The sequence below is a fragment of the Aulonocara stuartgranti genome, assembly GCF_965226115.1.
Source record: "Aulonocara stuartgranti genome assembly, chromosome: 12".
Lineage (NCBI taxonomy): Eukaryota > Metazoa > Chordata > Actinopteri > Cichliformes > Cichlidae > Aulonocara > Aulonocara stuartgranti.
In genome coordinates this window covers 36,440,826-36,468,157 of record NC_138948.1, presented here as the reverse complement: position 1 = coordinate 36,468,157, position 27,332 = coordinate 36,440,826, and the positions used below count along the sequence as shown (strand labels likewise).

The 27,332-nt window shown below is 43.1% G+C and overlaps 1 protein-coding gene across 8 annotated transcripts in view; it reads right to left on the bottom strand.

Annotated features, from left to right (window-relative positions):
• The window catches only part of fbrsl1 (fibrosin-like 1), a 283,332-nt gene that overhangs the window by 80,359 nt on the left and 175,641 nt on the right, over positions 1–27,332 (bottom strand). For 7 of the 8 annotated variants that reach the window (XM_082553716.1, XM_082553717.1, XM_082553720.1 and 4 more), the window contains exons 5-6: positions 21,258–21,287; positions 8,223–8,252 (exon numbers count right to left, since the gene is read on the bottom strand). In XM_082553716.1, coding sequence (XP_082409842.1) covers positions 8,223–8,252; positions 21,258–21,287 — 60 coding nt within the window. The remainder of the gene's footprint in view (positions 1–8,222; positions 8,253–21,257; positions 21,288–27,332) is intronic. The other variant, XM_082553719.1, reaches the window with a different exon arrangement.

Genomic DNA, 27,332 nt, shown 5'->3' with positions numbered 1-27,332 from the left:
AAGTTCCCTCCAGAGCCGAAGTGACGCGAGGACCTGCGGCGCTTCAGGTCTGGCAGTCACCAGGCCGTCCACAGGCATCTGAGTGTTTAGATTTACTCGGTTAGCAAAAGAACGATGGTATATGTTTCTCTCAGCCGGTGGGAAAGCTGCTCACTGCTCACTTTCTTTATTGTCCGTCATCACCATTATGAGGGCTGCAACTGATCCTTCCCATACAGGTTGTGAAACCTGGCCTCAGTATGTAATTGAAGATTAAATAAAGAGCCTCAAGAAATAACTATAGCTTGGGACTTTTTTTTAATACGTGTTGATATTTCTTATAAGATTTCTATAAAAAGTGTGTCACACAACATTGCTGACTGGCTACTTTTTAAAAGGAACAGGAGCTCTTATTTTCCTGCAGCCACAGTCAACCTAAACTACATTTAATCATTTTCAAGGGCAAAGAGGAGACTAGGCTTCTTCAGGGAAACATTACCCAGAATGGTACTGATTCCTAATAACAACAGGGAATTCTATATTTATCCCTGAATGCATATGTCATTTGTTGTGAAGGAAAAGTGAGTCCTCTCGCATTAAGCGGCCTCGTGCAGACAAGCCAAGGCTGAGACAGAGTCTTGGTGCGCCAGCATAAACGCACACAAGTCTGTCTTCCATTTCCAGCCAGAAGAAATGTGTAAGTAATTACAGTCCAACCATGTTTATTGAATAAAAACCCACTTTGGCATTATGTTTATGCACGATCAGAAACGCTCAAATCCTACATCCACATACACAAAAACATTTGTGTCTTACTCGCTTCCCACAGAACATCTGTATCCAATGTGGAGTCAATTTTACTTTTATTACTCATGTGGAAAAATGTATATAGTGCTTGGATTGTTATTCAAACAGAGGCCACTTGAAAAACAATGATTTCTGTGCCATGTGGGTTTGGAGCAGAGTGGACACACACTTAGCACAGGGTTAGAGAGTTTAGCCGCATGCTAAAGGTTTTGTCACACAAATGCACTGAGATTACTTCACTTCTGATTAAGTGACTGTTGTAAAAGCGCATCATTAGAAGCATATGACCTATAAATAAACCTCAACATGACTTAATTTTAATTATTTTCGAAATAATTAAATTGTGGGTGAAGCTTCCAATCCAAGCTGAAATCTTCTTTAACTTACAAATGCAACTATTAATTAAAAAAAAAGTTTGTTTTTCAAAATGTATACTGCTAAAAATATTCTCTACAAACATGGATATAACAAATAACGCAGTGCACTTATAGCATTATTCCCAACAGATCCAAATACTTTGATGCAGTACCAGTTAGATGCATTGTGACATCACAGCTGGTGTAAAATCTCACAACTTGTCTTGTTTGATATGGCGTGCCATGCTTTCTCTATTACCGTATCATTGAACTGACGAGATCTCTAGCAGAAAATTGTTCAATCGAGCGTTTCACCTGGCCGTTGCTGAAAACTCTTCTATTACAGAATCGGAGCTCTCAGGTGGGAAAAACAGTGTTTGAAGAAAACCGCCTCTAAAAATGGATCTAGTCCGGGTGGAAGAAAAACACATAGCAAAACCTGGTGTTCATCGAGGCAACAATAATTCCCCCAATAACAATGATCACAAGCTGTTGAACATGGCTGAGTGGTGACGGGATTTTCTTTTTTTTCAAAGAGCTAGCAGAGCACTGCTGTTCCAGAGACAGAGGGTAGGGTGTGTGCTATGATTTTAACAGAACAAAGGAACAACTATGTTCTATTAACACTCTCTGCCAACACAAACAGCCTCGCTGAAAGACGGCAGTAAGTGAAAGAAGATTACAGTCTGGATGCCATGTTATGTTTTCATACCTCCCTTGTTCTTAGTGGCTGACGTGGTTTTGGTTGCCACAGACCTTCTATTTTCATCTGCGATGCCAACATCTGTGCTAACCTTTAAGAAAGAATCTGGACCGGGATATTGGATGCCACATCGGTGATGCCACGGCTGCGTTGACTGTCCCTGCATTGCTGTATGACATGCATTGCTAGTGACAAGCTGTCTTTGCTGATGTCAGTTGGCTGTGTCTGCTGGCTGGCCCTGCAGAAACTCCAAGTCGTTCTCTGTCATCACGCCTCTTCTTCCCAACATGCACTGGGGCTGGTTTTCACCGCAGAGCGTGCCCTTAGTATCACTTGCTTCTAAGCTACACAAATACACACGCATCATATGCTGCTAAGACTAAATGTGTCCTTCTTCACTTCAGAGGCAAATCAAAGTGAGCTCTCTGATAACTGCATACTTGTGCACTAAATGTGCAACAGATGCGTTGCTTGAAAACCACTCAAAAAAAAAAAAAAAAAAGAAGCCTGCAGAGCTCATATGAGCTGGAGCTGACCATAAATGAGAGCATGTTGCAAACAGCCCAATATCAATCAAAGAGATAAGTGCTTCCAGGTACATTGTAACAGCTAGATGTAATAAACATCATGAGACCAACTAATGAAGAATATATTTATTTCTGGCCAGTGTACAAAGCTAAAAGTCAGAATTATTTTCCTCTAAGAAGCTGATTATAGCATAAACTAAATTTTAACCTTAATCCATAAACTCACAGGAAGCTTTACATCCAAACAATACTGAAATTAGGGGGAATGGTTAATCTTCTGATTTGAATGTTTCTCCACATTTTCCACCCTTTTCTGCTTTCTGCCAGAAAGCGAAAACAATCCTGAAAGGAGGAACTAACTGACTAAGAGGAAGAAATGAAGGACGCGGAAGGAGAGAGAAAGACAAAAGCAAGAAGAGAAAAAAAATGACATCTCCATATTAAGGCCTGTGTTGCCGGTGTCAGTTCTAATTTCACAGTGCCTGTGGGGAGCTGAATGCAACCAGTCAGCTCTGGTCTCATCTCGTTCTTCCTCCATTTTAAATCAGGGACGATGATTCCCAAGCTGGGGGGAAAGGAATATTACTGGCAAATTGGTTTTAGACTAAAGATGGTGGCGAGGCATTCTGCTTTCTCAGCTCTTTCCCAGGTGCACTTAATCTAATTTCATTAAAGAGATGAGGACGGATGATCACTTGTGTCGAAACATTAAGCCGGTCCATTTTTTCCATCCATAAAAAACGCTCAGGTTGTCAGCAGCCCGGTGCATGCCCTGTTTGTTATTGAATATGATGACTCTTGGAGACCAATCTAGAGCTTGCAAGGCACTGGGAGTTGAGTGTGGAGGCTATATCTACATGCATATATATTACTATTGGCTTCTTTCCTTTTTCAAGATGGTGACAGAGGAAAAGATGTAAAGAATGAACAATGGAAAAGGCAATTAAGAAGTAGCCAGTGAATGAAAAAGACCAGGGACAAGAAGAGAATAATGTTAAAACAATAAGAGAGGTGAAGGCAATGGTGCTGTTAACATATATGGTTTGATCCCCATCCAATCCTCCGGTAATGTTGTGCGAGTACTGCCAGCTTTACAGGACGTAACCTCCAACGCTTCAGTTGGGAGGATACCACCAGCCGACGAGCCATTAATGATAAGTCGCTGAGACGTGGTGATATGGCATTCATTCTGCAAACTGCAGGAAGATATGGACGTAGAGGGGGAATTAATGTGTCAGTCAGAGCCCATGTGCTGGCCTGGTAGAAGAGTACACCAGAGCCATAAAAGAACTCATTGACAGGATGTGGTAATGGTCCTCCGAGACTCCCTCGGAGACAGATTCACTTTCTGCTGAATGACTGCTCGGCAAAGAGGACCAAATAGAATTAGCTGACCGGGGTGTCCTCCGCTGTGTGGTAGTGTGGCTATTGAGGCTGCTGCATTAATGTTTCGCATACAGGCCACTATAATATTTGCACAGGAGAAAGAATACCAGGGAAATTGGAGGAGCTAGGGAAGATGGCAAAGTGAGGCCTAATGGAGATAGGATGACACTCCAGGAGAGTGCATGAACAAACTGAGAAGGGATAAAATACCACTCTATTTCTTTCCATGGCTCTCCAATGAAAGAAAATGATGTCCTGACTTGAAGTACCTCAGATGTGTCAGAGACTGGCCAGTTTGGAAAGTTCATTCATTGCAGAAGGATGGAGGCAGAAATCAGTAATACTAAAAGACGGTTTAAGTTAATTAGTAAATTGCTTAATATCACTGTCAAGTGATAAATCAGCAAAAAGAAACAAGAAATCCATGAAGTGGTTAGGAGCCAGAAAGATATTACTGCTGGTGATATGAGGATTTTGATGAGTTGTTGGGGAAAAGAGCGTAAAAAATGTGCTTGTTTACATTTTAAGTACATGTTGTTTGCTGAAGGTTTCTTCCTGTTAAAAGGGAGTTTTTCCTTCCCACTGTCACCAAGTGCTGACTGCTGGGGTTCTGTCTATTATTGTAGGGTCTTTAGAGCCTTGAGATGGCTGTTGTTTCGATTTGGTGTTATAAAAATAAAATTGTTTTGAAATTCTTTATACAATTTCACCCAACATTGACCCTGTGACTGCACACTAATTGTCCCATTCTACAAGCACAACCAATCACTCAGCCCACTTTCTGCAGAGCTAAGATGTGTTCTGGGGCATATGAGAGCATTTTAGCAGCTCAAAGTATTTAGATCCAGACTTAACGGTGAATGATGTTCTCATGTGTGCAGCACAGTCTCACGTGAATACATTTAGTTTCTGTGTTGCTACGCTGTTTCTTATTTAAGCTGTGGTTACTTTCTTTGCAAGCTTCAAATTTAGCATAGCTTTGTGCAAACACATTAACCGTTGCTTTAATGACAGTAAACACAGTGAAAAGACTGTTCTACTTAAGAATTCCTAATTTTGTGGGTTGTTTTATGCCTCTGAGGTGCAGGCATATGACGAGCCAATATCAAGGGTATATTATATAAAATCACACTCAATACTTCTCATTGTCAAACATGACATCACATGACAGGCCTCTCAACAAACACTGGTAACAATGTGAACACTATACCAAGATTCTGATTGCTTGTTTCATCAAGGCAGGCCCATCTATATGAAGCTATTTCTTAGGGCACCCTCGCACTTAACTAGAAACGACTGGGCAATTGCTAAAGATTTCAAATCTGACATGCTCTGGAAACACGCCATTGGGTGCTATATCAAAGCATTGCTTTGATGCAAGCGAGTTCCACAAGGTGCAGCAATCTAAACTGACTTTGCTGTAGCAACTCGTCAGTGTTATTTAAATACAGTGTAACTGATTGCACCCTGGGGGCACACCTGGAAGCAATATTCTAATTAAGTTAATCTGTGAAATCCCGACAATGTGGGTGTTCAGGTGCCTGGTAATCTGATGTGAAAGGAGCCTTTGTTTTCACTGGAAAGATTCGGGAGGAGCTGGCACCTGTTTTAGCAAAACGTTGCAGAAAATTATCACTGTCGAGTTATCCTGAGTGCAGGCAATTACAAATGACAGTGTTTGTCTTTCTCCTCATGGAACCCAATTTTTACACCGTCATATTTTTTTCCTGCTTTTGGTGATGGCCTGTCAAATTATTTTTTCCCCATTCTTCTCCCTTCCTCTGCAATTTGATATGGATGATTCGCAACTCTCATCACCTTGATTATGGTAATACGTGTTTCTGAGGCAATAAAAAGGGCAGGGCTGCTATAGCCTTTATCCAGATGTTCTTTTCTTCTTGCACGCTTGGAAAACACGTCAACACTAACAGAGACTTTTCAAAGAATCCACAACAGCGAAAGAGCGAAACGTAGTTTTGGAATTATGCCATTGCTCTGTTACATTTCCTGTTGGCTTTAGGAGAAATCTTTTGTTTACAGTCAATACCTCTGCTCGTGGGAATGGAACTTTACCACTACTGGAAGAACAGAACACTTTAACACTTATTTTTGAGGCCCCCGTTTTTACTTATCTAATAAAATTTTTTATTATTATTATTTTTTAGTTTCATTCTTCAACAAGGTAGTTAGATGATCATTTTTCAGTATAGTCCTGTGTGACTAGCCAGTCCACAATCAACTATGGACTGGCAGTGTATGCATACATTTTAGGTTCTTGTGTTCCAGTGCTGCATTCCTACCATATGTTGCTTGCTGAAGTCAAAATAATATTAGCTGGCAGCTAAAAAAAGGGGAAAAAAGCCAGGTTTTGGATTACTGCAAACAAAAGTGAATGCAGAGACCCATAAACAAGCAGCAACTGAAGGTGGCTGCAGTGAAGGCCTGGCAGAGGCTCTCGACAGAGGAAAACGAATCATTCACTGACTCCAAAGCGTTTTCATCCCAGTATTAAAAACTATCTTTATGTTTAAAATGTTGTTTTATTATTTTTATAAAGCTCTTGTTATGTGTAAAAATGCACATTAGTTTCATCTGAACTTTGCAGTTCATTTTATTCTACCTGAAAACAACAAGCATGTGAATATTGCTCCCTATCACTGCCACTAAGATGAGTCAACTTCAGTGTGTGAACGAGAGGAATAATAACACTGACGACTCTTTCACTGTACATATGGGCAAGTCAGTATTGCTTTAATATAGACTTGACAAAACATGAAACTTGTACTTAAAAAACTTAGAACTGAGAATGGAAACTAAGAGTTGAGACAGACAAAAACAAGCTAGCGACCACACTGAAGCCTAGATAGTTTGACTAATAGTAACTTTCACAAGTTGTTTTCACTTGCAGTATTACTTTGCTGCTTATGGATTAGGATTCACATTGATTGTTCAGGAAGATGTCTTTTTGCACTAACATCTACAGAAATATGCACTGACTATGTTTCTCACAGTGAGAGCGCAAACTGGTGTGCAATAAAAGTGGCATTACTATTTTTCCAGAGATTTCTCAAGCTAAAACACTTCCTGATGACATACTAATGAAAAGTAGTCTGAGAAGAAGGTGAAGCTACAATCTGGCTCTTGGACTGTGAAATAATTGGCACGAAATTCAACAATCAGACTTGGCAGCAGTGTCTAACAGTCTACCATGTCTTGAATTGCGTCCCAGTCCACAGACAGGCTGACACATAACCAACAACACAGAAAGACAGCTGAGTTTCTGTAAAACTGTCAAAGCGCTTCTTGATTTTTCTCCTGCCCATCTTTATGTTTAGTTCTGTAGTACCAAACTTTTTTTTTTTCAATACTGAAAATTAAAACGAGTCTCAAGTAACCGAGAGGAAACAAAAACCCTTAGAAGGAAACACTTCCTTCTACTTTACTTCCCTCTCTCCTCCACCCACAGTGTTGCCAGGGAGCCGTATGGAGACTGACAGGCCTGCTACATCTCTCTGTCGTGTCAACTAGCTCGTGCCCTCGGTTCCTCCTCGCTTAAATGAAGAGATAAAAGCCTATTGACTTGCCAGGCTACAGTTAATGCAAATTGGGCTTGCTATCAATGTATTATTTATAGGGAGAGCTGCAGACATTTCCACAGAACTGGGAGCTAAGCTTACAGGAGATTAGGCATGCTATCAAATTCATTTACCAGAGAGTAATTGCTAAACTGTGCAGGAATTAGGATGCGTAAGGTTCCCCAAAGACGTTTCATCTTGTAACCAGGTGCCTGCCATCAGCCAACCACCTCTGAGATGATTACAAACACTCAGAGGTGAAACTGATAGACTACATCTGTCAAATTGTGAACTGGTAACCTGATGACAACGCTTTCTGAAGAAAATCAAGGTGTTACTAGTTAGCAGCACAACTAAAGCATATTTTAAATGAAATTGTTGAACGATCTTGTTAAACATTCTGGTTGTAACTTGTAAATCTGTCATTCATCATACTGAAAATAAAACACACGCGTTACAAACTCCGGCTGCTGTCGAGTAACTTAGAAGCAGATAAAGGTGTTATGTGCTTTGTGAATAGATTAAATGCAGATTTTACTGCATGCAGCACACACTACGATCTAAGCTAGGAGGCATATGTAGGAAATATTTGTGCATAAAGTGTTCCAAAAATAATAGGTACCGCGTCTTTTCATAAAGAACAGAAAACCAACACTGAAAATCAGTGTCTTGATGTGCAACATTTTTCTTGTCACTTTCATGCTCCGTACGATTCAAATGATCAACAGTGTTGGGACCAGGCGCAGTTGCTTTTTACCCCCTTATCTTTTTTTCGCTAACAATACACTATGACTATCTCCCCTTTCTCAGTTGAGAGCTCAAATTTATTATTCACAACTCTCCGATTCTTCATGCGCTGGGTGAGTAAACACAGGAAAAGCAGTCTTACCTTGTCGTCAATGTCACTCTCGCTGTCACACTGTAACAGAAAAGAGACAGACACAGGAAATATAAGGAATTATTCATTTGGCTCCCCACCCCAGTAGCATAATCAGTGCAGATGTTATTTTTGTGTGCAACCTCTCATTCACTGTCAGCTTTCAGTGCAAACGGCAGAGGATGAAGAGGGAAAGGAGAGTGCGGTAGTCTGAAAGAGGTTTTTTTCAAGTTTCAAAAGGAGCACAGTGGCACAAAACGCCTTTCTGGTGTTTCTGTCGCAAATTCACTGCTTTAAATTTGCAAAGGATGAAAATACTTTGCACGGGATTCTATTATAAAGAGTCTGTTTAGTGACTTGGCATTCAGCTGCAGCTTGTCATTTAGCCTTTTAAGTGTGCTTTAAAATTGGACGATAGCATCTCAAGGACACAGAGAGCGTAGGTTCTTTGAATTCTCCAGCACAGTGCCTATTAAGTGTGGTATTTCAAATCCGTGGTGTGACAAACCAGTCTTTAATTTGTATGTCAGTCTTCTACAGGGATAAAGGAACTGAATAACAAGAGAGGTTGTGTTCTGAAATGTACCTTGTTCTAGCACAGCTAAAGGCCAAATCACCTTCCATTCAGTCAAGAAGAGAAATGGTTTGTCTTCAGCACTTCAAATTTCACCAATGAAATATGCAGTGATTGGGATCAAATATATCAAAAAGAGTAAAAAGAATATCAAAGAAAAAGATTTCAAAAAAGTCAGACCTTGCCACTTTTTGCAAACAGATGACAAGAATGCTGCAAATACCAAGAGCCCGGCCTTTTATTCCTGGTATGTTCACCGACACAAAACTCTTTTTGGCAAATAATAAAAACACGATTAAATACGCACAAATACGGGAAATTATTTTCACCTTTACTCCGGAAAAATGTGTTAAGTTAAGGTAAAGTCAATAACCCTGTCTAACAGCATTTGTTTGATTTTCTTTGCAACATTCCTGAACTTGTATGCACCTTACGAGCTCCTGCGTCTAACATTCGCTCGTCACGAACGGCTCCTGGCTGGTTACACCTCAAAGATGGAGAAGCTGTGGAAACAGGAGTGGCTGAGCTGCCTTGCCAGGCCCACTGGACCTCACAGCAGGATGCATGAGGAACAGAGCAATTCAACCAAAGAGCCACATGGAGAAAGGACGACGGTGAAAAAAAACTGCCTTCAATCTGTCAATTAAGTCCCTGTGGCAACATATTTAAGTGGGCCCTCTCTATTTTGCTTGACTCCCTTTCAAAGTGGAGCACAATGAGGAGGGAGCTGTGTCAATGGAGGCACAGTGTCCTTTTGTCGTGAGCGTGGTGGGTCCAAATGTATAATTAAGTAACGAGAGTAATCAGAACAAGGGCTCGGTGGCCAAGATCTCTCAGGAGAGGAGAAAGGGGGGATGTGTGTGAGTGTGTGGGTTCAGGGGTGAGTCCATGCCCAATAGCTTATCCTACTAGGCAATGCCAAAGGTTGGTAGGAGTCCTTGGCTGCAGAGTCATCACTAACAACTCTGTAAGATGTGTGTGTTTACTTATACCAGACATGCAGGAAGAAAATACACTTGTTGGAGGGTATAAAACAAGTATGTGCTCTGAATAACAGAGTGTAGTCATGAACTGTCAAACGCACTGCTTAAATAGTACACACAACGACACCACAAGGAAAATAGTCTTTTCAATAAGTAATTCAATATAAATAGTGGTAAGAATTTTCCTGCCTTTTGATTATTATTATTAACCTTTATTTTACCGGGAAAAGTCCCATTGAGATTAAAAACCTCTTTTTCAAGGGAGTACTGGCCAAGAGGCGACAACATGTTAAAATTACAAAGTTACATGGGATTCATGTCTATATTTCTTCTTTTTGAGCAGTTTACTGGTGGATTTGCTCATGTGCTCAGGCTGATCCTGGTTAAAAGGTCCACTTGTAGCTCAACGAAACTTTCAAGCTTTACTCTTTGATAAGATGTAAAAATCATAGTTAAATCAATGACTGCAGAGATCTGCGATTTCCACTGCAATGTGCAACAGCTTGTAAGAGGTTTTTCTCCTGAACAGGGCTAAGCTACTAGTGATATACAACTTAACCTATATCTTGATCACATTACTACAAATTCCAGGCCTTTGCATATACGTTCAACAACTAGAAATGATATTTTTTCTGCTTCATGTGCCATTTACATTTATATATAACATAATACTTTTCTCAGTGTAGATGCCTACATTTACACAGATGTGATGAACTTTAGGTAAATCTCAAACACTTTTTTCTCTGTTGTTTAACTGAATAAAGTCTGAAATTTTCACCATCTGTAAATTATTCTACTTGCACTAGAAAGAGCTGCTTTATATAATTCGGAGAGCAGGTTAAATCCAATAGATGTCTTTGGGGATCTGTCAGTACGACACCACACATTTCAAAAGCAGAGACCACCAGACCTTAACACTCTAGGATTAACCTAAAAGATCCCCCCCCTCCCCCGCACACACACAAACACACACACACACACACACGCACACACAGACACACAGAGTACTTAAACAAATGAAAATATTGGACACATTTTTATACAAAATATCTTCTTTTCTCTTCTTTGAACTACTGCTTGTCAAAAGACAATCATTACAAAGTGCCGGGCATTAAGAAGAGAAAGTGGCAAAGGATTCATGTCAATCAGTTTCCATTCAGGCTGTGAATTCCAGACAAATTAATTGCAATCCATTTCTATACTGGTAGTTAGGAGCACATCACAACCTGTTATCATCACCCATTTGTTCCCTCAGAATTCTGGTATTTTACCACGAAGAAATCACATTCAAAACAATGCTTCTCTCCATCTTCATCTAACTATGAATTGCGAAAAAAGAAAAGAAAATTGATCCACTCTCTAACATTACCCCTTCCCTGCAGAAAATGGAGTAAATGTATTCTTAGCATGCAGCTGAACGGATGACTTCCATCTCACAGCAGTTGTGAGATCCATTCTATTACTGAGGACGAGTTTAAACCGTAGGTGATGGAGATGAACAACTGGCATGGTCTATTCCCTGGGTGCATGCTTGGCCTTGTTGTTGCAGCAGTAGCCATGACACTAGATATGAGGCCTCACAAGGCTGGAGCTGGCGAGGAGGAAAAATAATATCAAAAGAGCACAGCATGGTGCTTATCCTTTTACAAGTAGCATGCACTGTAGCAGAGCGAGAAGAGAAATAGTAGCTAGGGCTCAGACAGAGACAGAGAGAGGCACAGCACAGCAGGGGAGAGAGAGGTAGGTGGAAAGAGGGGAACAAAACAAACGTAAGAACAGGCGGGGGGGATGCTATAGAGATGAAGGGATAGGCAGTGTTACAGCAGTTTTTGTCAGGCCCACATGTGATTGCCCTGTTGGGCTATAACACTTGGTCCATTCAAAGAAAGAAACACAATAAAAGTCCAAGATTGGCTCGTGTTTGTGCACGCATTGTTGTTGGCGAGAGCAGCGCTACGTCGTTTAGCACCCTATGCTTCTTTTGACTGTCTGCACGAGGAAAACAATTTTCAGCAAGAAGGTACAAGAAAGCCAAATGATGAAAATGCAAAACCACAACCCCAAACAGAAGCCTCCCTAAACAGCATGTCTGGTGGTCAGAGGGGACATTGTTAAAATCGAAAAGATACGCTGCTCACCAAGCTGCCTGACAGGAGCCAAGCCCCTGGTGGTTTCTGTCTCTTGCAGTACCCCCCGCCCCCCCTCCGCCCCCCACCTCAAAAAAAAAAAAAAAAAAGGCTAGTTCTTCAGAGGCATGGAGCAAGCAGCAACATCTGCACCTGGCAACCGCCAGCTACGAAGGGCAACGGGGGACCAGAATCAGTGGATGGCTCATCCACAAACCCTCCCTCCCAGCTTTCCACCTCCTCTCCAACCCCTCCTCCCCTCAGCCAGCACATCAGACGAACGCGTTTGACATTTACACAGCTTTCAACACTTCAGAGACAGGAGATTTATTCCGCCAGCGGCCCTGGCTGGAGCCAGGCCTCGACCTGGGCTAGCCCCCATGACGACCCTGTAGCTCAGCCCTGAAATGAGGCAGGGCTGAGAAAGAGAGTAGCGTGAGGGAGGGGGAAAAAAACAGAAAGAGAGGGATGGATGTCTCGATTCTCCTGGACATTTCTCTGGCAGATTCTGATAGACGTGCAAGGGGAAGACAATAAGCGTTGCGCATCCCGGAGCACATTAAAACGACTGGCCAAATTAATCACACAGTTCCACTTGTCACACTCGGAGGACAGTCTGCCATGAATTCTGCCTCAGAGATAGAAAGAGGAACAGAAGAGGAACTTGCCCAGCAACGCAAATGCTGGCATGGCGTCAACAACTGTCTTCCTGAATACTGATCACAAGCCTGTGCTTGCTGCAAGAAATGTTGAAAAAAAGAGAGAGAGCAGGAGAGAGCTGCTGGCATTAAAGTGCCACTGTCAGTTCCTTCTCAAAATAAATAAAGCAGTAAATAAAATGAATAAAAGCAGAAGAGGAGAGCATAAAAGCGTCAGTGCTTTGATAATACTATTCGTGATAAAAGCTTGATTGGCTGTAATTTTTCAAAGTCACTGTAAGGTGTGTTTCTGCTAAATTACAGTCATATCTAATAACTGTAGATGCAATGGCACGACGAGGAACTGGATTAAAGCAAAATTAACTCCTGATAAGCAACCAGTTGTGTTCCATTCAGGCCCAAAACAACATTAACTGACGGGGAGATGGGCGCTGCATCATGACAGCAGCGAAAGAGCATCTGCTTTTCTTGATGTTTTATCCAAATGTATAAAGTTAAAGTGTCCGCGATGCAAAAGTCTACAGCGGTGGAAGAAATGGCTTCAATTTATAAGACATTTCTCCAGGCACATATACTGAGATACCCCTGATTCTAAAAGAAGACCTCTAACAAACCCGGATCTCCTGGAGTGAGAGCACACAGAGGAGGTAATGGTCCATTTAGATGGTCGCGGACGGAAGCGGTGTCGAATACTGGTGGAACAACACCAATTTTCTCCTGCAATTTCCCTCCTGCAGATACTGGGATGAGGTGTGGGAGCGTAGGCGTCATGACCATTCTGACGGGGTCTGGATGCAAAGCCTCAAGTCCACCGGGGGACCCCCTGCTTGGGCTGAAACATCAGCAGGAGATCTGAAAGTCTCACTGGCCCTGCGGCAAAGCTTAACTTCAACTCATCTTTCATAATTTATCAGCAGGACATTTTAGTTGCATGTTCTTATGTGCTAACCCTTTGTCATGACTCAGTGGAGAGTTCAGATTTGATTGCGTTCATGATACTATCTGCCTGGAAGAGCTGGACAATGCCATCCTCCATAGTGCTTATCAAAACAAATCAGGGTTAGAGACTGAATCCAAGGTGAACTAGGGCCTGATGGAGCCCTAGTGTGGGGAAGGTCAGCAGTCGGGCAAAGAGTGGGCTGAAGATGGACGGATGCAGATGCAATCTTTAACCAAACAACTGCTTGTCCTGTTACTGGAAAAGCTTAATGAAAGGGAACTGGCAATTCCAGGCCAGGCACTTGGCCTGTGCTCCAGACGATGAGAGCTATGGATGAGTGGTGAAGCACCAGGCAGAACCAAAGCACAACACTATAGAATGTTTATATATATAACGGTAGAGTAAATGATACATGGCCATTGTGATGGTGTCTGGTTACATATATATGTAATCATGCAAGTGTGTTCAAAAAACCTTTAAATAGTAAAAAAAAAATATCAATTACTCATTTCATATCTTTGGATGATCAGATAAACCTAATAATTTTGTATCTATGCTGAAACTAAATGGGGTAAAAAGCTTCGGGAGTCTGGTGCATTAATGCTATTCATAGCAAAAACACACCACTGCATTTAACTTTCACAACCAGGGAGAGGGAAAAATCAAGCAATTTATCTTGACCCTAATAGCTGTATCTGAAAGCACCACCGAGCAAAGCGATTTGATCACAGGATCAAATCTATACAGCCTTTTGACCCCTGACCTCCTCAGCAGGCAGCATGGGAAGTCAGCTGATTACCCAGGGTCAGCCTTAGAGCTCTGGATTAGGAAAGTATTGATCTCAGTGAAGATGTAGGGTCCGCGGGGAATAAGATTGAGAGAAAAAGCTCTACCGGGCAGAAATGATATCGACCAGCAGACCTAGACAGGCTCTCACGCAAAACCATATTTGAGCTTGGGACATTGGAATTGGCTGTGCAAACAAGAGAGGACTTCAGCAAAACCTCCTTTCACAGAGGCCCATTGAGAGAGGGCAGAGAGAGAGAGTGATAGTGAAGGGGGATTGAAGAAGACAGGGTTGGAGAAAATGCTCTTTGCATTAGCCAGACACACCGTGGTCTCTGCTTTAGAACTGACACACTCGAGTAAAGAGCCAGTAGAGGCCATGTAAATCAAGCTGAGGTGAGGAAAGATATAGTTCTTGCCCGGGACCACACTAAGCAGACTTTAACATTACCCAGAGTCCACGTAAACAGCACTGAGACCTGGACGCTCTCTGTTTCAATTCTATGAAAGGTATTTGGTGAGGTCAACGAGCAAGAAGGAGATGGGGGGGGGGGGGGGGGGGGGGGGGTGGTGGACAGATTGACGATGATAACCCGCCTCCTTTCACTAAATTAGAGGACTGCCTTGCTCCCCATGCTTTCAGGATAACCCTGAGGGAGGGACAGAGCTGGCTGGGCTGCTGGTGTGATCCTTGGAGTAGTTTGGCAACGGGAAAACAGACAGTAATGGCAGATGTATGAGAGAACAGGGAGCATTTATTCAGCTCAGAGAGAAAAAGGAAACTGCCAGAAATCTGATGGGACAGGGAATACACAACTGTGTTATGAATATAGCTGAAGAAGAAAAATGGGCATACAGGTAAGGGAGAACGAGAGAGAAAAATAAAACACTGATTTATGTTTTTTTAATTTTTTCTACTTATTTCTTTATTTTTTTGTCTTTCATGGGGCCCCTGCAGCTCCTTCTCCTCTCTGCTGACTGCAGCTAGTGCTATCTTGCCTTCAGAAATTAGCGTGCACAGACACACACGCGCAACGCTCGGTACCTCCCAGAGTTCTGACATGGCCCTGGGCCTGTTGCTGCTGAGCTGCAGCGGCAGACACTGGGCATTGGAAATTTAAGTCGGGGCGTAGGAGAAATTAGGCGAGGAGGCAAGGAAATGGGATGTTGACTTGAACTGGCCCTGGGGGCAGCTGAGAGTCTCCCTGTGCAGCTCCGTTGGCTGCCTGACAGTTTGATGGAGCGAGTGGAGGCTTCCCCGCGGCCCGAGCCGCCGTCTCTAACACTGATATAGCTCAGTGAGGAACAGATTGAGCCTCCAGGCATTGCTCTGTACTGCTACCCCCCTTCTCTCTGACTCTTTCTCGCTCTGTACTACTGCTACTAACTCTCTCTCCTTTGCTAATCCTGTGAAGCCAACAGAGACATGAGCACACAATATATGTGCATATACATATGAGCTACTGTGGATGTTCGCATGAAATAAAATACTACACGCATGCAAATAATTATATGCATGCGGACACTTTGATACACAGGCATAACAGCAATCCCCACAGAGAACTTGGCTCTCACTCTCTCCGTCTCCTCTCTACGACAGTAATGTGATGAGCACTACAGATGCTGTTTACTGAGCTCTGGCTGACACACAGGGGGAAGGAGGAGGAGAGGGAGGGTGGGATGGAGGAAGAGGCAGAAGGAGGTAGAGTCAGGGGGCTGGCAGGCCACAGCCATAATGAAAAGAATCTGGCGGCAGCCCACTGTGTGCTGGTCATGAGAAGCATGTGCCGCCGGGGGGCTCTACTGCTAATTTCAGGGGGCAGCCAAGCATTTCACGCTAGACTTGTCATCGGGCCAGAGGGGGCATTCATACTGGGTGACAGCAAATGCAAGAGGGCGGGTAAAGGGTTCGGCGGGAGGGGGGGAGGCCAAAGAGCGAGGGCGAAACCTTCAGCTCCCTTACGTCCCGTCCCCCCCTCTGCAATGATCAAACGTTATAGGCAGGGTACAGAATTACAAATGAGTGTCCTGTGGCAAGAGCTGGAACTAGATTCAACTACTTTCTTTGCTCTGCTCTCTCCTCAGGTAGCCACGAGGGGCACACTTCATCCTCCAACCCCTGCTGTCCAGACAGGATCTGATACCAGTGCTTGCATCTTCCTTGTTAACCTCGCAATAATAATGTGTTACAAAATCTCCCACTTGCAGACAGATGTACTGTGTGTGCATTGCCCTTGGGCTTTTGCAGTATGGATAAAATCTGATAATGCAGCCAATTAAAACAGTGTTATTTTTCCACAATGCCTGCTATATTCTGACACGCCCACAGACAATAAAGGACCAAATACTAAAAACTCTGATGGACGACAACTGCGTGACCCTAACCCTGCCATGTCATTGATTTTTTTGCCTCGGTTACTTTCTTTCTTGTTTACAGGACAGGTAGTCTCTTAAAAGCTTAATGATTAACAGGCACATGTTTAATTTGAGATACAGACTGGTCTGAGGATTCAGCGTGCACTTTCTCTCACGAGTCACTCAGATAAAGAAAATCAGACGGGGGAGAACTCGCTGTCAACCCGACCAGTGCATCTAAGATCCTACGAGATCGATGTGAGGGAGGCAGAAAGATGTCGAGTGAGAGCAGGAGCTACCAGCTAAGGAGTTGATACTAACAGCTGGCAGCCTACCCACGTAAAAAGGGATGACTGAGTCTAGTCTGGAGAATCAAGCAAGAAAGCCAGGATGAAAGGAGAAGTGCGAGAGATGGAGTCACTAATAAAAGATGGTTGGGTGATGGTAGATGAGTGGATGCGGGACGGGTTGGGGAGGGGGGATTTTGAAACAAGCTGTCACATGAGAAAGAAAGAAAGGGAAACAGAAAAAAGTAAGACAGAGGAATCTAGACTGGAGGAGGAGAGAGGAAAGAAGGAGGCAGCCACATTGCACACTTCAGGCTGTGAATAATTTAGAGGAGCACTGGGGAGACGAGACGAAGATGAACACAAAACACTGGCAGCGTTTGACCTAGAGCTCCAGCTACATCAGTGCACATCACAGAGCGGAGAGCTCTCTCTTCCTCCCTCCCTCCCTCTTTCTCTTTTCCCCTCTTTTGCTCTTCATCTGCCTCCCTCTGTGTCAGGGAGGAAACAGCTGTACGCTATTCTTGTTTCGCCTCACATTCTATGAAAGTCAACAGAATGGCTGACAACTCAGTTTCATAAGGATCTCTCTCTCTCCCTACATGCTCTGGGCATGTCAGAAGAGTCAGAAGAGCCTTGCATATAAAGGATGGATGTGCATCCAGGCTATACGTAGCTGGATGCATGTCTGTCTGCAGATGCCCCTGGCATACAAAGGAGTAATGATGCTATTACATTTGCACAGATTTGTGGGATAAAAGCTTCAACTGCAGTTTTAGCCACCTCACTGCCCAAATGTTTTGTTGCAATTTTGTAATTTACGTTGTTTTGTGCTTTACATGTGCTAAAACTGTTATTTAGCAGTAATAATTTCTTTCGCAAATCTTTAACTCTCGCCATTTTAAATGGGATGATTTTGGTCTAATATCTTTGTTAATTGGACATTTTTGGGGTTAACAAGTGATCAAATTATAATTTAGAGAACTAGGAGAATGTGATGTCTAAAGTTGGCAGAACGAGAAAGTAAGAATCAGCTGATTAGTTGTGTACTTTCAGCTATGAAAATGTATGAATGCATGAACTGCACTTGGCAGATTTTCGCTATAACAGGAAACTAAATAAAAAGCTGTGAATCTCAAAACTCCAACATGAATTTTCTGTTCATTACTGTTGTTTTAAATACATTTCTAACTGTCATTACATAAACACAATCTATGTCGGGATCAGTGCTGCGAGGAACAAGGACCGGAAACTCATCTTAAGCCAGCAGTAAATAACAGCTTCAAGATTGGAGGTTAAACAGAGATTTCTAACGCCACCTTTGTCGAGGTGCCATACATCACCTCATCTGCTAATGTGTGTGTCTGTGTGTGTCTGTGTGTGTATGATGAAAGGAACACTGGGCATCTGCGGTGGGAGTGGCCGTTGGGCGGACAGAGGGTGATGTGATCAACCCAAAAGGGAGGGGCAATTTATTACTGTAATTAAGGAGCAGTGAGATTAGAGAGGCTGGGTTTGAACATGCATATTTATATATACATATAATACATGTCTTCATTTGAAAAAAAAAAAAAAGATAACATGAGATGAGCAAAAACAAAAGGTCTAAAGATGGCAACCAAATAAAACATGAACTAAATCGGTTCCCTCTGCTTATTTTCTCCCTCCCTCCCTCCCTCCCTCCCTCCTATGCCCTCTCACTCCCTCTCTCACTGTCTCTTGCTCAGTCTGTGTGTTTGATATTAATGGGACGTCCCTTGTTTGTAAATGTGCCAAGTTGTGTGCACCACTGCAGGCTGTCTATTATAGCAGGCCTCTGGGGCAGCTATTCCATATGGCGTCACATATGGTACTCAGCAGCATCAATTAATGTTGTTATAATACTGATTTTTATGAGCCGGGGTTTAAATCCTTTCCTATTTTTTCCCTAACCCACGCTCCCCTTGTGTTCTCTTCCTAGCATCGCTGTTTCTTTCATTTGTCAAACTGCTTCTCTGCCATACCTCAAACCTTTGACAATCTGACTTCTGAAGACTATCGAGAATACGAAAAGTTTTCTATGCCAAATAAGCTCCTACCAGCTCTGCTGAATGCTGCTCAAAGACCTTGAACACGTCTTTGTTCCTTCTGTGCTGCAGAACTAAACTATTGCCAATGTGTCAGTATCGTCTTTGAAGCTCAGAATTCGATCAGTAATAACACGGAAAACATGAAAGCTACAAAAACAAGGATTAGACAGGAATTACAGTGTGAAAACCAACTTACATTTGCATCTGTAACCAGACAACGCATTTACAGGAAATAATGTAGTTTTGGTCACATTAAACTAGCATCAGGGACTATTAATGTGTTAAATTAGGTCTGTATTTATGCACAAAGCGATAGGCAGATGAATGTAAGAGCAGAATCTGAGGGGCCCTTTTGTTTCCTGGTGCCTTTGGTGGCGGATCTGACAGGAAGGGAACAAGAGCGTAGCAAAAAGCCTCGCTTTAAAAGCTCCCAGCCACACCAGCCTTGTCAGCGACGCCACAATTAGAGGCTAGATCACTGGCGCTTCCCAGCCAGAAACATCTCACTACCACTCCTCAATGGAGCTCTTTCGTTTGAGGAACACACTCAAAGCAGGATTTTAAAACGGTTCGGATGGCTAATCACTCTCAGGATGAAAGGCCCTGGCGTGTTCGTTTGTCTCAGCATGGGGAGCTTCCCTTGCCGTTTCTCTGTCTCTGATTCTGATTGTTTTTGTTCATTTCTTTTGCAGCAGGCAGGCGAGGCAGGCGAGCTGGCAGGCAGCGCTGTTTGAAGGTGCAGTCAGACCCAAGTGCAGGCCTGATGCTTTGTAGTGATATTTCCAGCAGCACAATCTCATTACTTTTTGACGTGGCAGATGCATGCAGGGGCGGATTGTCATTTCACGCTGTCAAAAGTTCCATGAGGAAACGGAGACAGGAATGGAACTTCAATGACCTGCATGCCTTTGGCTCATCAAGACTGAATATATTAAACCAAATAAGACAGATGAAGCCCCATGAACCAGATACTTAAAGATGCTTTGTAAACTTAATGTCCACTCCCAGGAGTCTTGAGGGAATCGCTTTTCCTGATCTATATCTTTGTAATCAGAACTGTTTCAAAGCCTCGCAAAACCTGTTACTGTGCATTTGAGGAAGCCTAATTAAATACTGTGTACAGAACTGCACAAACACTCAGCTACATATGTATATGTGCCGCCTAAGACAAACAGTGCTTTGTGTCTTAAAAGGAAAACTCCTGAGGGCTGCATTCCACACCTCGCAGAAAAGTTTTCACATGGGACAATCACTGGCATCTCCCCTTTAAAAAGAAACGGAGGATGTCCCTTGGAGTTGATTTCACACGGACTTCTTTCAGAACAGAAGGAAAACTCGCGCTGTTCAAGAAGCTGCCAGGCGCTGATTGAAGCGCCTGGTTACCATGCAGACCTCGGCCTGTTGCTGGGGTGACTGTCCCAAAGTGCTTTCCTGGGTAATTTTCGAGGTCACTGGTTTGAGCACGCCTATGTGGTGCAGATGGGCCCACCCACATTCAAGACCCAGCAGGAGCTCTTTCATTAGGCCCAGTGAATGGCCTCATTCATCCCCTTCACCTCAATTGGTCACGCTGCATCTCTCCAGAGGGCCCAGGACAAACTTTTCTCTCATTCCACTTGCTGATCTTCCACGCACCACCCACCTTAGTCATGCTTCACTTTTGTTCAGGAGCATGTGGTGGCAGGCCTCATCTTTGGCCTCAAACTACCTTAGATGGAGTGAAGGTGGTATATAACTGACATTACTAAGTTTATCCTACTGAATGGCTCAGAAAAGCCCAGACGGATGCTACCGATAGAGATTACTGTGGATCAGAGACATTTTTAAGGTGCAGGTCTTTGTACAGATCTTCATGACTTATCCCGGAACCATGTTCCTTTAATTTAATTCTTTCTCAGTGCTGAAACAAATGCTGCAGCAGGCTCAATTTATCTCTAACTTGCTGCCCTTTCCACTGAATGCAGCTGCAGTGCTTCGCCATAGTAGAGGGTCCTCTATGCCCTGTCTCTTTTTGACCATCAAGTGAGTCTCAGGTCTAGCCTAGCGAGAAGTGACTAATTGTCTTGAGTTGTTAGTGTGCCTGGAATGAGATACACTTCACTTGGTGACAGGATGCACAATAATTTGGTTTCTCCCTTCCTCCCCTCCCTCTCTTTCTCCTTCTTGCAGCAGATTTAGCCCCCCCTGCTTCTCAAGCTACTGAGCTGTAAAATTGAATGGACAGCAGGCAGTATACAGAATGAGACCTGGCATCATGGACGCACTAACCTTGAGGAGGGCCACTGCTGCATGCTGCACCTAAAGAGATGGAGACAGAGCGTCAGCCATGTTGGACTGAGAAAGGTTAAAATGAGGAGGGAGGAAAGGCCAAATGCAGAGAGAAAGGTGGACCTGTGCTAAAGCAACAACACAACAGCTTAGCAAAGCAGGTCTTCATCGGCATGAGGATGGATATACACTCAGAAAGACACCAGTGACTCAACCACAGAAAGACACACATTTTATGAAAACAGTTCATCTTCAAAAGCGCGTTCCCCAGCAGTTTTAACAAAAACTCGTCCTGGTAATGAAATCAACTTGTAGCTACTCTTGGAACAAATCTGAGCAATCAATTAATATGAATCACAAATTCACTGGCTGTGGCTTAGATGTGAACAAATGGATCCCCAGTCCCTTACAGATGATATTAGTGCTCTGAGCTGCTCTCTCCACGAGAGATTAAGCAGGTTTGTACTCTCCCTGGCGGGCAGCACTCCCCCCTCCAGGGTGCTGCACTATCATTTGCAGGAAAATTACTTCAGTAATGAAGAATCCAGGCCCATAAATCCTCATGGCCTCACCTTCCTTCGCCGCCCAAGTCTTGCTGAACAGCTAGTAAAAATTCCCTTTAAAAAATTCATAGTGCAATTTTGCTCAAATCCCTCCCAGCAAGCACAATTATGGAACTTTCATCTCAATTGATTTATGTCCTGGGCGAAGGGGGGGGGGGTAGAACTCGGTGTAGGCTGGGGAAGAGGGTCTGGTTGGAGGGTGGGAAGTGGTAAATCACTGTTTTTAAAAGGGAAGGTGTACGGCCTTTTGTCAATTTCAGTGCATGCGTGCTGTGCAGGTGACAGAGAAGCGTATGAATAAGGGGAGGAGGAAGAGGGAAGAGAACATCTGACGGGTCTGAACGCAGAAGTGAAATGGCAAAAAGGAGGGGGCTGCGGCTGGGAGTGGGGGCGGTTAGTGAGATGGGGGCGAAAGGAGCGGTATTCCACTTGATTAATAACACTAATCAAATTATACAGTGTTCCACTGTGCCCTGAAATCTGGGGCCATAATGTCCTCTAATGGTGAGGTTCATGGAGCTAAACTTCAGAGGGAAAACACAGCGCTGACTGCTGCATGCCTTAATGAAGGCAGTAAAACATCCATTTCCAGAAGCCATGAAATGAAAGGCAAGATTGTAGATGTGCACCCAGTGGCTCCCCCACTGCAAAAAAAGAGAAGGCTGTTAACACAAAAGACGGTGCTGGGGCGAGTGAGACAGACAGACAGACAGACAGCAAGAAAGAAGGAGAGCTGCAAGGCCTTAAAAAGAGAAATGACAAGATAATCATATAAATGAAGACATTTAAAGGGCAAGAGCACCAAGAGTAAGCGGGTATATATAAAGTAAAGGGATGATGAAGTGAGGATAAAAAGACAGATTGGTAGATACTCTTTGTGCGTTCTCTTCTGGCATGAAGACAATCATCTGGGTCTGCTGATTATGGATGAGCCAGGCTGCTTTACTATGTCTGTTATACTTAGTGCTGCTGACAGCGACCACTATTCATCACTATTTAGTTGCTGATGCACCTAACCACAGCATCCTCCCTCTCATCTATCTCACTACTACTCCATTAGAGAATCCCTCCGTCCACCCAGGCATGTATTGTGTTGATCCACCTATCCATCTGAATGTCCAGTCGTCCATCCATCCATGGGTACATTTGTCTACTCATTCAACCTGCCATTCATCTGTATGTCCATTCATGCTTTCTTTCATTCATTCATCCCTCCACCCATTATCCATCCATCCATCTATCCATTCATCTTCTTCGTCATTTGTCTGCTGACGATCCAGTCATCTGTCAATCCATCCAGTCTGGGTCAATAGAACGAGCTCAGCGTCAGTTAGTTGCTCCAGACAAAAGTCGACTTCTCATTTCTTGGCATTATGCAGCACTAAGCCAGCAGATCTCCGCTGGCAGTTCCACACTTGTATATCTGACATTAATATCTAAGCAACATGCAGAAATCATTAGGCACTGTGTGGGTGTGAAGTCCAGCAGAAAATTCCTGCTGCATTATAACAAAGTGAAACTCAAACACACTTAGATTTATACAAAAGCATTATGTTTTGCATTTAATCTACTAAATTGCGCATGCTACCAACAATCAAATCAGGCTTTGCATCTTGAGTAAAGTAAACACTGCTCGTTGTCCTTGGGGCAAAAAAATCATCTGGAGAGCAAGGGGGGAAAAAAACAACAAAGATGAGAAAACACAGATTGCTATTGTTATTATTATCATAATTACAGCTGTGCTTATCATGCGAGCAGCCTCAATCAGGATGAAATACAGTTTCATTTGATGAAGCTTCCTGTTTTGACTGGCTTGAGTTTGGGAGCCACACACTTGGCTGGCGTGCCAAAAACTCAATCAGGCGCAATTACATAGCCATCAGATAGAAATGTAATTGATTTGAAGGCTGACATGAGATATAACTACATTACAGTGGAGGCACAGCGGGGAGGATCCTTGGGGACAGGGCCTACGGGGAGCTCATTACCACCAAGCTTTGAATTATTGAGTGCTAAGGCAGTGACATTGAGGAATAGAGGCGGGCGATTGGCTGTAACAGCTCGACAAGTGTTTATCTCAACTTAGAGCAACCTAAGTTGTCAGTCCATGTAAGAATATTGCAAAGGAAGAAGTTGCAATGGTTTGGAGTTAATGAGAGCATATCACGTGACGTCTGCTATTTCCATTCTGAGTATTTGTAACGAGTACAAGAAAAGGCACAAATACACTGTAAAGTCATGTTTGGGCGTCACTTCTATACTAGTAACATGTGTTGGGTCACATATTTGGTGCTTTATGCACTTTTTATTTTGTGGAAACACTGCATATCATTTTCAATGTTGGCTTAGGATGTTACCTTTTAAAATTTACATTCACTTATGCTACAGCAGATTTTTCTCATTTGGTTTCTGTTTCTGTTAATGTGGTTGTTTGTGAGCTTGCTATGTTCAGTTCCCCATTCGCCCTGCAGGTGGTATTTATCCTTCAAGCTCAGGTCCTCTGTCAGAGGCCTGGGAGTGCAGTATCTTTGCTGGTCCTGGAACTGCACCTCTGGACAGAGATGTAGGATATAATTCCTGGATCTGCTGGAGCCACTCGCCCAGTTTGGGGGTCACCCGCCCGAATGCTCCGATTACCACTGGGACCACTGTTGCCTTCACCCTCCTGTTCCTTCTTCCTGATCACTCTGTATAGCTGCATCTATCACTACTTTTCCTCTGCTTGTCCACCACTACTATGTTCGGTTATTTAGCCATTACCAGTTTGTCTGTCTGTATCTAGAAGAGCTACAGGATTACAGCTTGACTATATGATGATGATAAAAATCCAGGTATATCTTACACACGCGCACACACCTGTATTTTTATTATTTCATCAGAAACCATTTAACCTGCCTTTCTCTTAATGTCACAGACACAAAGAGCTTAAATTAGGTGGAAATCTCCCTTGAGTCAGAAGGGTTGAAGTGGCCCATCTGCCTGACCCTTACCACTAGCCTACGGGTCGTTTCCCATAAGCGCTGAGCGATGAGTGCTGAGAGGATAAAGATATAAGTCACTGTGGAGGGACTCCTTCATCCCCAGGAAGTGGTGACTGCCTACCTCTGGGAGAGTTATGCCCTCTAGGCTACTACCACTGATCTTCCTGTGTCTATCTTATTCTTTCTATCACTCCTCTCTCTCTTCTCACACAGCTCTCCTGTGAGCTTTCTCACAAAAATGAGAACTCAATTAATTCAGGCGAAATGAGGACGAGGGAGGAGGAGGTAGAGGCCTGGGTAGCCCAGAGCGACATTGAATAAGAGAGAGGAAAGCCTAACAGAGCCGTTTGCCGATCTGCGGCCTGGAAACAGCAAACTGAGCATGGGGTGACTGTGCATGTGCGTTAAGTCTTCAGCTGAGTTAATCCTGCGTGCACTTTAAATATGGCTGATGAGCAAATGCTCCTCATTGCTGAGGGAGATGTTGGGTAAATAGACAAGTCACAGGAAGCCAGAGACTGGAAAAAGAGCGCAAACTGAAAGAGCCGAGGACAGAGGCGACATGATTAAAAGCCTGCTGACATTCGGTGCCCAACAAGTTGTCTGTTGTATGAATGTGATGTTAACTTTAATAACGTTGGTAGCAAACACTGTAAACGTGCAGTTCTAAATAGTTGCACTAGATGTTTCAGAAACCTCCAGTCTGTGAAGACTAGGTGAATGGGCTGCATCTATGTCACGTAATGAAGATGTCATGTGACCTATGACCTTGGGATCGAGAGCCTACTGTCAGTGTCACAGATGCAAAGTGCAGCCTTAAAGACATCAATCTTGCATGAGCTTGGTCAACCTGCTTAATGTTACATTAGGGTGCCACGAGCAACCACACAGCTCAGATAATTTTCTCGTAGCCTTGCAGAAAAACTGGCAGAAAACCAGCTCTTAGCCTGGGCTAAGGTTTGAGGTCCCCAGTGGATACACATAAGAACAGGACACACATAGACACACAGACTGGAACTATATAGAGTTATAAAATACACAATATGAGGAGACAGTACACTACATATGCTAAAAAATAAACCAACACTTGAGTCGCTTTTCTTTTAGTCTAGACTCTTACTTGAAGCACACAACAAAAAACAAAAAGCAAAACAAATAAAAAACAAATGACCCATTTTTACAAAAGTTATGTTCAGTGCAACAGCGTCATAAAAGTAACCGCTTCCCTGTGACAGAGTGTAAATCTCACAGTATTCAGGGATACTTTTATGTTCCATTTTGACTGCAGTACATATATTACAACATTTTATCAGTCCCAGCTCCAGGACAAGGCTAGTAAAACGCGCGAGTCAGACAGTTCCAAATTTTCATATGATAAATACCTTACTAGCGAGAAGCCAGGATGGGCTGTGGCATTTGGTGTTTCCAAGAAAATCAGTATGCCACTAGTACTCAGAGTGATTGAACAGGCTGTAAACAGAAGCAGCAGACTTGCTCGACGCTTTCTGGGAGATACTAATATAGCACTACTTCCAGGAGCTGAACTGTAGGATAGAGGAGGGGTTTTGAAGTTCATGAACTGAGCAGGGAGTGCGAGAGCTCTTAAAATTACCATGTCCCTGTGCACGACCCACTGTCTGCATTTAAGTTCAGAGTAAAAGCACAAGACTGCTGAGCAAAGTACGTCAAGTAAGTCATAAGACACCCTTGGTCAATGGCTGATAGTGTTCCTCGCATTAGCCCAAATTAAAATTAGATCTATCTTTAACAATCTAATAAAAAAATGCCATATGATGATACTTTGCCTCATTTATACTTTCCATCTTCTTCTCCCCCCATACCCTCGAGGAGAATTCATTCTCATTTGTTCATGGTGATTGTGAAAGGACTTTCTTTCTTTTCTTTTTACTCAAGTGGCATGTCAGTATTGTTGCTGTGTGAAAAATTAATCACAGTCAGAGATAATTTTTTCCAGATCTATGTCCAATCAAGACATTTAAGACTTCAGCTGGTCTCGTTGATATTATAGGTCAAATTAGAGCCAATAGAAGCATTAAGTACACAATTTAGGACTTTAGCTGAAGGGATGTGTTTGTGTCTTTACCAACATCAGCTGACGTTGATACTTTATTGAGCCTAAGGTTATTACACTAATAGCTGCACTAATATAAAAAGAAGGTCAGGTTCTTCCATGGCCTGAGTTTAAAGCTTGTTTCTAATGAAGAGACGTATGGAGCATTTTAGCACTAGGCAAACAACTCAACATGTTTATTATTTCGCCAAAAATATATCCTGTTTCTTCCCAAGCTCTCGCAGCAAGGTGAACACAGTTCAGATGCATTTTAAAATCTTTAAAATGTCATCTGTTTGATGACTAATTAATTTTAAATTTAAGACGGCGTTTTCACAGAAATGTAACAGGAAGGAGGCCGAGCAGGCAGTGAGAGTTTAAGCTCTGCAGCTATAGCAGTTTCGTTGGTGGTGAGCCGTTGTGAAAATTTGAGAAAAACCACAACCTATGTGCCTATTGT